General features: G+C 33.1%; 1 protein-coding gene across 1 annotated transcript in view; it reads left to right on the top strand.

Annotated features, from left to right (window-relative positions):
- Positions 1-13,124, top strand: part of LOC115885640 (RYamide receptor-like) — a 168,619-nt gene that overhangs the window by 37,045 nt on the left and 118,450 nt on the right. Inside the window, exon 4 of the mRNA XM_030904607.1 lies at positions 3,755-3,959. Within this exon, the coding sequence (XP_030760467.1) occupies positions 3,755-3,959 (205 nt within the window). The remainder of the gene's footprint in view (positions 1-3,754; positions 3,960-13,124) is intronic.

The following is a 13,124-nucleotide window of genomic DNA, read 5'->3' as shown; positions in this document are numbered from 1 at the left end:
TCTACGCATCTAATATTAAAGTAAATATTTTCCACTAAAATTATATCAACGTACGAGGCCGTTGCCGATTTGAAAATCTCATTTAAGTATTACTGTTATACAGGATGCGTTTTCGTGGCTCACCCCTATAACTTTTTTGTTTTTTCAGATAAAAAAAAAACGAGATTTGGTATGTTCTTCTTCTTCAAGTGACATGTTCCTAGTGAACGTTGATGACTGCCATGTTAACAATATCTCTGTATCGCTTTCGATCTTGCGCTACATGGAGCAACGGCAAGGCTAAACCTATGCAAAGTCCAGAGACTAGCATGCGTTTGCATCACAGGAGCCATGAGAACCTGTCCAACAGCAGCAATGGAGGACATTCTAGATCTAACACCACTGCACATTGTCATTGGTAGATATGCCAATGCGACAGTGATTAGAATGGTCACTAACGAAATTAGTACTGGGAGAATTGTCAGATCAGGGGCTTGGAACACCCTCATAAAGGAAATACCACTCCTGCAACTCCCAGTGGACGATATGCCAAGAACGTACAACTTTGAGAAACATCTCAATGTAGTATTGAGCAATAAAAAGGATTGGAAGAGCGAAACGCTTGCCCAGCAGTTAAAAGACCATACCATAACTTGGTATACTGATGCTTCCAAAACCAATACGGGAACAGGGATCGGAGTGTTTGGGCCGAGAGCTAATTACTCCGAACCAATGGGCACTTACCCTAGTATCCTACAGGCAGAAATCTACGCTATCGAGAGATGCGTACAACTTATCTTAGATAGGAACTATCGGAAACAAGAAATAGCCATCTTATCTGATAGTCAAGCAGCGTTAAAGGCGATCAACTCAGTATCAATCGATTTGAAATTGGTCAAAGAATGCATAGAGAAGCTGAATAAATTAGGCAAAGAAAACAAAGTCCTCCTACACTGGGTGCCTGCTCACCAAGGGATAGAAGGCAATGAAAAAGCAAATAATCTAGCTAGGAAAGGAGCGAACACTCCACTAACTGGACCAGAACCGTTCTGCTTTCCAAGTGGTAACCAACTCAAGGCGGAACTCAAGAACTTGGAAGATTCCATCCGCAACCTTGAATGGAAATCTTGCAACGGTCTAAGACACTCGAAGAAGTTTCTGAGGGCTTATGATCAAGAAAAATCACAGATCTTCCTGGGTTTAAGTAAGAACAATCTTCAGATTGTCACGGGGTTTTTAACAGGACACTGTTTCCTCAATGAACACCTCAGTAGATTGAAACTAAGAATAAACGGCGAATGCAGATTCTGTGGGGAAGATGGGGAAACACCAGTACACCTCATCACTGAGTGCGCCGAGACGACAACCATTCGTGCCATGAATTTTGGTACGACTGATATTGGAGATGGAGAACTACCCTCTATAAAACCGTCCCAGATACTGGCTTTTGTCAAAGCCCTGGGACTGTATGATGCGTTATGACTCAAGAAAGGGGGACACAATGGATCTGTAAGGTCGCAGTGATTAACCCCCCTCCCACTCATTCTAAATTCTAAAAAATTCTACATGGAGCCATTCATTCGCGCTCAAGCCTGTCCACTGCCTCAAGTTCCTCAACCACGAAAGCCTCTTGCGCCCAATCAACTACTTCCCTTCGATTTTTCCGTTAAGGATCAGTCGGAGAAACTCATATCGAGGTCCTCTGGTTATATGGCCAAGGTATTCAAGTTTTCATTGCTTGATATTGTTCAGAAGTAGTCTGTCGTGCTCCATTTTCGAAGAACTTCTTCATTTTTGGTTCTGGTGGTCCTGGTGATTGGTATGTTAATATTACATAAATTAGGATTGATTGACGTATTTAATTGTTTTTGGTCACTTTCTGTTTCGACGGAAATGACTATAACCAAACTATAACTTTTGATTTTTAAATGGCACCCTCGGTACTTTTTTACTTTATTCGATAGAAAAGTACAGGGTGGGTCAAATTCGACGCTTTTAAATGGAAACGCCTTTTTCTATAGGAGATAGACGAAAACTAATATCGGTGTCTGGAGCTCAATTTTCATCAAAAACATGATGGTGAAAACCGCACATCAATATCTGTTACCGTTTCGGAGATACGGGGTGTTTTTCAAAAATGTGCATTTTTAACAAATCGCTGTAACTTTTTTGCTATGGAAAATTTTGTATTTCTATGAAAACATTTCCAAAGCACCTTTTTACCTAGAATTTAATGGTTTAAGTATAATATTTTTAAAATTAATAATTTAAGAGTTATCAACAGAAAATTTGATTTTTTGTTTGAGACACCTTCTATATTTTTAATTAACCGAAAAGAATTTAAAATTACCTTTCCAAAAATATAGCACACTTGATATTTTGTTATAATCCCCTTCGAAATACAGAATTTTTAAAAGTTCGCCACTTTTAACTAGTAGGCTTTGGACCCTTTATTGATGATATGCCCTTAATGGAACTCGAAAACATATTTTTCCAGCCAGACGACGCACCGCCTCTGAAAGCTGAAGTTATCAGCAAATTTTTACAGCCAATTTCAAGAATAATTGAATAGCTAACCAAGATCCCAGCCGTTGGCCGTCGAGGCCGCCTGACTTAGTGCCCATGGATCTAATCCTATGGATATATTTGCGGAAGAATAAAGGTTCCTTATTCTTCCGTATAATCTAGCCAAGAATTAGAAATACTTAGCAGTTATGAGAGGGTATCTTTCACCCCCACTGAGTTAATGAATTCCGCGAGAAATGTTCAAAAACTGCTCCGTCTGTCCATAACAGAAGACGGTCGATAGGTCGAACACCTGTAGCAAAATCTCATGTCTTGGTTTGCTATTTATTTTTATTGTTATTAGATATAGTTTAAATGTGTTGATGTTGGTTAAATATATTTTAAATTGTTATAAAATCCTGCATCTCTGATAGCAAATATTATTTTCGTTTTAATTGATGCTCACAGCTAGAATTTTTTTGCATTACAACCGGTGCCGTTCAAAGCTTACTTATTTAAAGCGGGCGAATTTTTATATACTCTATACCTCGAAGAGGAATCTAGCAAAATATCAAGTGTGTTATATTTTTGAAAAGGTAATTTTAAATTCTTTTCAATAAATTAAAAATATACACGGTATCCCATATAAAAAATCAAATTTTCTGTTGATAATTCTTAAATTATTAATTTTAAAAAAATATACTTAAACCATTAAATTCTACGTAAAAAGGTGCTTTGGAAATGTTTTCATAAAAATACATAATTTTCCATAGCAAAAAAGTTACAGCGATTTGTTAAAAATGCATATGTTTGAACAACACCCCGTAACTCCGAAACGGTAACAGATATCGATATGCGGTTTTCACCATCATATTTTTGACAAAAATTGAGCTCCAGACACCGATATTAGTTTTTTGTCTATCTCCTATAGAAAAGGGTGTTTCCATTTAAAAGCGTCGAATTTGACCCACCCTGTACACTCTGGAGAGAATGACATATCATATGTCAACTTTTGACATTTTCGCTTAAAACAAAATTGTATTCTAAATGTCAATCTAGAGTGTGTTAAAAACAGGAAGTGGCAGAAAACAATTGAATACGTCAATCAATCCTGATTTATGTCATACACTAACATACCAAATCTCGTTTTTTTATCTGAAAAAATAAAAAAGTTATAAGGTAAGCTACTTTTGAGAAACATTACAGGTTAACTATCTAATATTTTATTTAATAATGTTAAATTATCAAAATCTGATTTTTTCTTTTTCAGATATATATGTCAGGAAGACTACAGAGCTGTTGGTGACAATTACCGTTCGATCTACACCACGCTATTGATGGTTATGCAGTACATTGTTCCCTTGATCGTTTTGCTATTCACTTATACCAGCATAGCTGCGGTTATTTGGTGCCACAGGATTCCTGGCGAAGCGGAGAATCTGAGAGATAAGAGAATGGCCCGCTCCAAGAGGAAGGTACAAATTCTATTTAAATTAACCCGCGATATTGGTCTAACGAGAGTATTATGCGAGAGTATGTAGTCCGAAAGCAATGGAAATGCAATGACCACAAAAGATTTTGAATCAAATGGATTTTTTTTGTTGTAACATTCATGGAAAAAAACTATTGCTCATATTATAAGGTCTGCACAAGCGACATGTGCGAAAAAATTAAGCGTCTGTGGGATACTTTAGTAGTTTGTTATATTGTACAGTGTGTCCCATTTTGGTTGAAATCATAGGGTATCTCCGTTATTAGTGAAGATAGAAGGGTGCGGTTTGCACAAACCTGTCCCACTTTTTCGTCAAACGGAAGATGCTGCAAACAAAATTTTCATAGCCCTCTTCATTTCTGAGCTACAGGGCCTTTTTAAAAATTTTGCAATTTGGGACACCCCCTGTATCTCTGTTATTGTTAAAGGTATCGAGAAGGCGAAAACTGCTTATTGTAGAACTTTTTACGTAGAATACAGTGGCGTAGTCTGTTTTTCTACCAAAAAAATATTTTTGAAAATATGAACTAAAGTTATGTTTTTTCAAATAGAACACCCTGTATATTTATAAATCATATGATCTGTCTTGCTACGAGCTTCTCAAAAATATATATCACTCTATATTTATTTTCACTATTTACTGCAATATTTAAAATATATCATTTTCTTATTAGTAGGCCGTGATAAATAACAAAAAATCAAAATGGTATTTACTAAAATAGTTATTCACATATTAAAATTAATTTGGGATTGATATATTTTACTTTTGAAATAACTGTTACCACTGAAACTGTGAATATATTTTTCTTTTTTTTATAACGGGATGGGTCTGCAAATATCTAAATCTTGAATTATTAAAGCATTTTTCAGGTGTTCGACATTGTTGTAGTGCCCACGATATATTTCGTATTTCAAAAATCCCCAAAATCAGAAATCGAGAACGGCGAAATCCGGGAATCGAGGAGGCTATCAATATGCGTTCATTGATTTGAAAAATAATAATTTAACAGTATTCTAATATTTCCATAGTTATGAGGGGGAATGTTCCCCATCTTGCTGAAAGTATATTTCACGTAAATTAGCTAAAGGAATACCTAAAATTTCCGATACGATTGATTATTCTTACGTATACACGTATTCCAAGATTTACAAATAGCGGTAGAGAGTTAAGTTTCCCTAATATATAAAGAATTTATTAGCGGCTCCCAAAATAAAACAAGAGATAGATCGCAGTATACTTTTAATAATTCTTTAGTTTCTTTTATTATCAATCATGGCCTACTAATAAATATGATCTTTTAATAAAAACTTTTAAATATTGCAGTAAATAGTGAAAATAAATATAGAGTGATATATATTTTTGAGAAGCTTATGGCAAGACAGATCATATGATTTATAAATATACAGGGTTTTTCATTTAAAAAACATTACTTTAGTTCATATTTTCAAAAATATTTTTTTGGTAGAAAAACAGACTACGCCAATGTATTCTACGTAAAAAGTTCTACAATAAACAGTTTTCACCTTCTCGATAGCTTTAACAATAACAGAGATACACGAGGTGTCCCAAATTGCAAAATTATCAAAAAGACCCTGTAGCTCGGAAACGAAGAGGGCTATGAAAATTTTGTTTACGGCATCTTCCGTTTGACAAAAAAGTGAGACAGGTTTGTGCAAACCGCACCCTTCTATCTTCACTAATAACGGAGATACCGTATGATTTCAACCAAAATGGGACACCCTGTATATTGCCGGCCACCCTGGTTTTGAAACATATATACAGGGTGGTTCGAACTGTATTCCGGAAACTTCGGCAGCATATTTTACAGATAAAAATAAGTAAAAAAGTTCGTATAAATGTATGTCCTAAAATGCTTCGTTTTGGAGATACAGGGTGTAGAAGTTTAATTTTTATTATTATTTCGATTTTTTCAAAATAGTTTCTGAAGTAACGTCAATATTTGGATGAAAATTGGTGTCTGGAAGTTTTTTAACATCAGAAATTTGATTTTCAGGTCAACATGACTCCTATTTGTAGAGGACGCCACCTACATATTTTTTAACTGGTTTGAAGAGTAATAACTTTTCGTCCGTACCTGTATAAAACTACTGAATCAAAAATTATACATTTACGACGTTTTTTACGTAAAAAACTTACTGCTATGAGTAATGGTTTTCGAGATATTTGGAATCGAAATTATCAATACCTGTCATCATTGACATAAATTAATTATGTCGACCTAATAGTAGTATATTTTTTCGAAGAAAAATTTGTTTATGTTTGTTGTTTGTCGATGTTTATTGTTTGTTGATAATGACATGTATTGACTATTTCCATTCTAAATATCCTGAGAACGGTTGCTCGAAGCGATCTTTATCAAGAGACTTTTTTACATAAAAAATCACGGAAATGTATATTCTTTCACTCAGTAGTTTTATACGGTTACGGATGAAAATTTATTTTCACCAATTTTCATCCAAATATTGAGGTTATTTCAGAAATTATTTGGAAAAAATCGAAATAAAAATGAAACTTCTACACCCTGTATCTCCGAAACTAAGCATTATAGGACATACATTTATAATCGAAATGTTTTACTTATTTTTATCTGCATAATGCTACCGAAGTTTCCCGAATACAATTCGGATCACCCTGTATAATATAAGAACTCAACGATTTTGTTATATTCAACCGCAACCTCCATAGAACCAACATTATTCCACGGATATTATTACTACGTGTCACATTCCATCCTATTTAGGCCGTGGCTATGTCATCGCAGCCCAACGGATGTCCAATTAAGGGCCCTTTTATCCCTGGCTAGCTGTAGGGCTCCGCGGAATAATAGCACATAGCTGCTCTATTAAAGTCGTTTTTAAACCGTAAATGCCATCATGGTATGTATGTAATCAACTTGCGTTGACGTCATACCTATGGTTATAGCCATAGATTAAAGTAGTATATCGTGATGGTATATTATTCAGCGGAAGGATTTACCTTGCCAATTAAACAGCTATTTTTAAACACTTTGTGACTTTCTTTTATCTATATACAGGATGGTCCAAACTGTATTCCGGATACTTTAGCAGCATATTCTACAGATAAAAATAAGTAAAAAAGTTCGTATAAATGTACCCATATAGCACGTCCAAATAAAATTACGTTTCTACAAGGGAGACACATGAGATACAACATATGTTAAAGTGAACCTAAGTGTTCGTCTAGTTCTAACATATAAATATGAGATACACGCAGGTTTATATTGATAGAATTGTGTGATACAGTGTTTACTAGTTGTATACCGTATGCACTCAAGATTCTAAAGAGTTTTTTGTAACGTAACAAATAATTATTAAAATGATGAAATCTGACGTCGGTATATGAGACATACAATGTATAGGTCATATGTATGTGTGATACTTCGTATCATAGTTGTGCCTATAGTACACACCTTGTAAAAATGTGACGTATACACATAATATAAATATCTATATAGACACTTTGTAATAGTGTACTGTTGTGTCTACATTCTAGCATGAAATGAATGAAGGTGTGCGCATGCGCGGATAGCCTCAGCGTAGATACACCGACCAAGTGTATCTTATGTGTCCTCTCTCCTTTCTCCTTTCTAGGAGTGGTATGTGTTTAGCAGCCATTATTGTTTTATCATTAGGAAGCTCTATATAAATGTTCTGTTTGTGTGTAGTTTAAAAGAGATTTTAAGGTAAGTGCAAGTTTTTAATTACCTTGTTACACCTTCCTAACAGTATTATTAATATTATAGCAGCGACTCTTCCCTTACTCGATAACCAATATACCAAATTTTGACTCCAATGAATGAAAACTCCAAATATTCTCGTATAATGATAAAAAGGTTAACTGACTTAGCTGACTGCAATATAATTTTTTTTTTTTGGAAATAATAAAAATCTAAATGAACCAGAGAAAGAAAGATTTAAACACTTCAAAGAACTTCTTCTAGAAGTTATAGATGGATCAATATACACAGATATGTTTAATATTCAATAATCAGTTTCATATAAAATTTAAGGGTGAGATTGTTAATCTGGAAATAAAATACAACAAAGTCCAACAGAGTGCTCGATGAATGAGTATGCTAATAAACCAACTGCTTGGAGGGAAAAGAGGAGAAAAAAATGACTAAACGGGGTCCACCAAATCGTGGCGATATACCAGTGTTTACCATTTTAGTATGTTGTTATACTAGGTACTTATATTTTTAATACATTTTGATACAAACTCTGTTCTTTTACAGTGTTTTAATTTTCACAGTGTAAATAATTATTATTATTGTGTTATTTGCGCTATTGCGTTCCATGGTTATTTTTTAACCACTTAATCCATTTTATGTAAGAAAAATGGTACATTTAATACAAAACAAAAATGGAACAATTTTAAGGCTACTTCTCTTGAACTATAATAAAAATAAAATACAAAGTTTTGCCTTCCTAATTTTCGTTCTAAAAGGAAAAGTTAGGCATCAAAACTTGTATTATTTCCTAAATACGTTCATAAGAAGTAGTTTTATCTAGCACAAGATGTATATACGAAGCAAAATACATACGTATACACGCGGTAGTCACAACTGCAATGTGTAAACATAGTTTAAACGTAATACACAAGCACTGTGTATCCTACGGCACACTGTGTCCCTTACTTTGTGTATACGTAAATGCTATACTGTGGCTACATTGTGATGCGGACGTTTAACCTTTGTGTATACGTGTTGAACTACAATGTGTAAACGTAGCATAATTACATCGGGGGAATTGTGTCACCCTGTGTCTACATCTAATAATGTAAACACATCGTAAATGTGATTTGATGTGCTGTATGGGTATGTTCTAAAATGCTTAGTTTCGGAGATAGAGGATGTACAGTACATCTGCTGGATCTATGTCTATGAAAGGAATGCGGACAAAAAACATTTAAATAAACAGCAATATATTTTATACGTCGATTTGACGAGTGTGTCACCGCAAATCGCTCCACCCACTCATTTTATTGGCTACTTGCAAATTTGTTGAATTTTTATTGATGGGACGCGTCGTCTATTTTTTTACGAAAAACATCGAGAGAATATCGTTTCCCCTCTCACGGATACCCCGTAGCTACAGAACGGACAGACGTACTGTAGAAGTTTCATTTTTATTTCGTTTTTTTTCCAAATAATTTCTGAAGTAAGGTCAATATTTGGATTAAAATTGGTGTTTGGGAGTTTTTTGATGTGAGAAATTTGATTTCGATATCAGTATGACTCCTACTTATAGAGGGCGCCACCTACATATTTTTTAAGATTAATCATTGATTTGAAGAATTATAACTTTTTGTCCGTACCTGTATAAAGCTACTGAGTAAAAAAATATACATTTACGACGTTTTTTTCCGTAAAAAAGATCTCTTGGTAAAAATTGCTATGAGTAATGGTTCTCGAGATATCGGAATTATCGGAATTATCGAGATATCGGAATCGAAATTATCAATACCTGTCATCATTGACATAAATTAAACATGTTGACCCTTTGAATAAGAAGACTAAGGAAGGAGCATAATGCTATCCATGTATTCATGCATGGTGGGCGGAAAAATCACTCTAGGGTGGGGATCCTTGACAGTTCTGTTTGACGATTCATTTGACACATTTGAATTTGATTTCAAATTTTATGGATTTGTCAGTCTTTACGGAGCTTATTTTATGTTATTTATTATTTAGTCTACTACTGATAGTTGTATAAAGGTAGTAAATCTAGATCGAAATTGTGGCAGGACTTAAATTAACAGTGACACTATCACGATTTATCGAAAAAGACTCTAAAATAGTTGGTTGTGTAACGTGCGGTAGATCTCGGCAAAAATCGAGTGAAATAATGGAACAACTTTTCGCTAGTAAGTGACTATATAATATACATACGTGTAGTAAACCGATCATTTATGAAATTCACTTAAATTAACTAATTATATATTTTTTCTTGCATTTTTGCTTTTATTTACTACTTGTCAAAGATTAGATGTCAAAGAATTTAGATACGTCAATTTGATTTACCAGATTTACCTGCTTCAGTAGCGTATCGGATGTTTGTGTTAATAAATAATTATTATAACTTATCTATTTTTATTAGAATTATATATTTTTGTAACAATTTTAATAACTACCAACATTTATTCACAACGTCAAATAATACAACATATTATTGAGTCTACCCCACGTCTACCCTACATCATAGTTTTACATTTTTTAAATAAAATTAGAACGGCACTGATAAACCGGAATTTAAGTCGGCCATATTTGAGGCCCATCGCGGTGGACCTTAGATTTTTGATATGCTCCTTCCTAAGTGTTGACCTAATAGTTATCAGATTGAAATCATAAATTTGAAACGTTTTGTGTCAAAAGCTCAACAAAAATTGTTTTATCGTCATTTTTTCGAAGGAAAATTAATGATTAATTTAAAAAAATAGAAAGTTCCCAAATTTATCATTTCAGTCAAATAACTATCTACTCACCATGTTTATTTTTTGTCAATAATGAAATGTATTGACTACTTCCATTCTAAATATCTTGAGAACGGTTGCTCAAAGCGATTTTTACCAAGAGGCATTTCAAAAATCACGTAAATGTATATTTTTTCACTCAGTAGTTTTATACAGGTACGGACGAAAAGTTATTACTCTTCAAAACAGTTAAAATATAATATGTAGGTGGCGCCCCCTTCAAATAGCAGTCATATTGACATCAAAATCAAATTGTTCATGTTAAAAAACTCCCAGACACCAATTTGCATCTAAATAACAACGTTACTTATTTTTACGAAATTATTTGGAAAAAATCGAAATAAAAATGAAACTTCTACACCCTGTATCTTCGAAACTAAGTATTTTAGGACATACATTTATACGAACTTTTTTACTTATTTTTATCTACAGAATATGCTGCCAAAGTTTCCGGAATACAGTTCGGACCACCCTGTATATCTTTCTTTCTATATTCTTTATGCGATAAAGATCCTGAAACAGCAAAGCACATAATAGGTAACGGCGTGGCTCTGGATTGCAAACAAAATTTTTTGGAAATAAAGGCTAGAACCGGAGGAACTATGCTCCGTTCATAGCGAGAAGCTGCACAAAATGGTACAGGGTAAGAAAAAAAAGGCTGAGCAAAATATGCTTGGCAGTGCATGCACTTAAAATATCTCTTTGATTTCTTTACTGTCCGCAGCACATTAAAATAAAAGGTGTAAATGTTTTTTAATCTAAATTTAGAAAGTCAATCAACCAAACCTGGAAAGAAGTAATTTCAATAGAAGCCTAATACGTAAATTTTCCTTGGTGTCGATTAGAAACTTTCCGCAGTATATTGTTGAGAGTCTTTTAGCTGCAAACTCTATCGGAAAATAGAGTCCATTTGAACGTCTCTAAAGGAAAATTAGGAAAGTTCGGGAAAGACAAAAGAGCGCAATTTAAAACAATTAAGACCTGATAAATATAGATTATTTTGTTGGGAATTCTTGAATGGTTATGTTCAAAGAACCAAGAAATTTTCGAAAAAGTCAGAAATGAAATCAAAGCGTGGATAAAATGAAATATCTACAGTACGTCTAGCCGTTCTGTAGCTACGGGGCAACCGTAAGGGGGGAAACGATATTTTCTGTTACTGTTTAATCAATGTTTCTCGTAAAAAAATAATTTATCGGTATTTTATTTCATTTTTGGATTCTTGGGCCCAAAAAAAGACATTTATTATAAGGGTTTAATATGTTTAAAATCATTGGTTTTTAAGATATTTAAAAATATGCATGCTACAAGAGAATTGATTATTAATACCCTGTACATTACTTTTCAGAATGAATTCTTGTGCTGAGTTTAAAGGCAAAGAAATAAACTTTACCGAAAAATGTTATTACTTCCTTAAATTTATACAGGGGTACCAAAAATTAGTTATTTATTTTAAGGATTTATTTTACATAAAAACTTTGTTATTTCAAATGCAACACCCTGTATTTTTTTAAATAAATCGAAGCAAATTCAAATTCTCTTTCAAACTATATTAGGGTTTCTTATACCTATCTATCTCAGATTTTGAGTAAAAAGCGATTTTTAAATAAAATGGCAATCAAGATGGCTGGTATCGCCATAGCAATTTTCTAGTGACAGTTTATAGACTTTATTTAAATCTATACCAATGTACTTTTATTTAATTGACCTACAATAGTTTAATAAATAATATTTATTAATATGTATTTATTATTCTATAAAGAAAAAGGAAGAAGAAGTTCTTTGTTTTATTTTACGATAACTTGTAGATAGATATATGAATTTTTTATAAAAGAGTTAATTACGGCAAATTCAATTTCTTCACTTCCAACGACAGGTTTCTGCCTAATAGTTTTTTTTATAAACTACACTACCAACTCTGCGAAATAGGATATAGAACAAGTAATTTTTCAAAGGAACGCTTATCAGGAAGATTCCTAATTTGATATCTTTGAGCATTAGCTCTTGAGGCCAAGAAATAATTTTCCTCACTAAACAAAATCAATAGTAACATATCCATTCGTTCCACCAGCAGATATAGCTTTATTTTTCTTCATAAAATAAAGAATACTTACTTATTGTGGGTAAATTTTAGTAAACTGTTTAAATAATAATGGCCATACACTAATGTCGATTTTGAAAATAGTTACTAAGTGTCACTAGAAAATTTCCATGGCGATACCAGCCATCTTGATTGCCATTTTATTTAAAAATCGCTTTTTATTCAAAATTTGAGATAGATAGATATAGGAAACCCTAATATAGTTTGAAAGAGCATTTGATTCTGCTTAAAATTAAACAGGGTGTTGCATTTGAAATAACAAAGTTTTTATGTAAAATAAATCCGTAAAATAGGTCACTAATTTTTGGTACCCCTGTATAAATTTAAGAAAACAATAACATTTTTCAGTAAAGTTTATTTCTTTACCTTTAAACTCAGCACAAGAATTCATTCTGAAAAGTAATGTACAGGGTGTTGATAATCAATTCTCTTTTAGCATGCATATTTAAATATTTTTAAATATCTCAAAAACCAATGATTTTAAGCATATTTAACCCTTATAATAAATGCCTTTTTTTGGGCCCAAAGATCCA

This window comes from Sitophilus oryzae, unplaced genomic scaffold (assembly GCF_002938485.1).
Source record: "Sitophilus oryzae breed Bouriz unplaced genomic scaffold, Soryzae_2.0 scaffold_410_pilon_pilon, whole genome shotgun sequence".
Classification (NCBI taxonomy): domain Eukaryota; kingdom Metazoa; phylum Arthropoda; class Insecta; order Coleoptera; family Curculionidae; genus Sitophilus; species Sitophilus oryzae.
The sequence above is the reverse complement of the archived record's forward strand: the minus strand, read 5'-3'. Positions and strand labels throughout refer to the sequence as shown.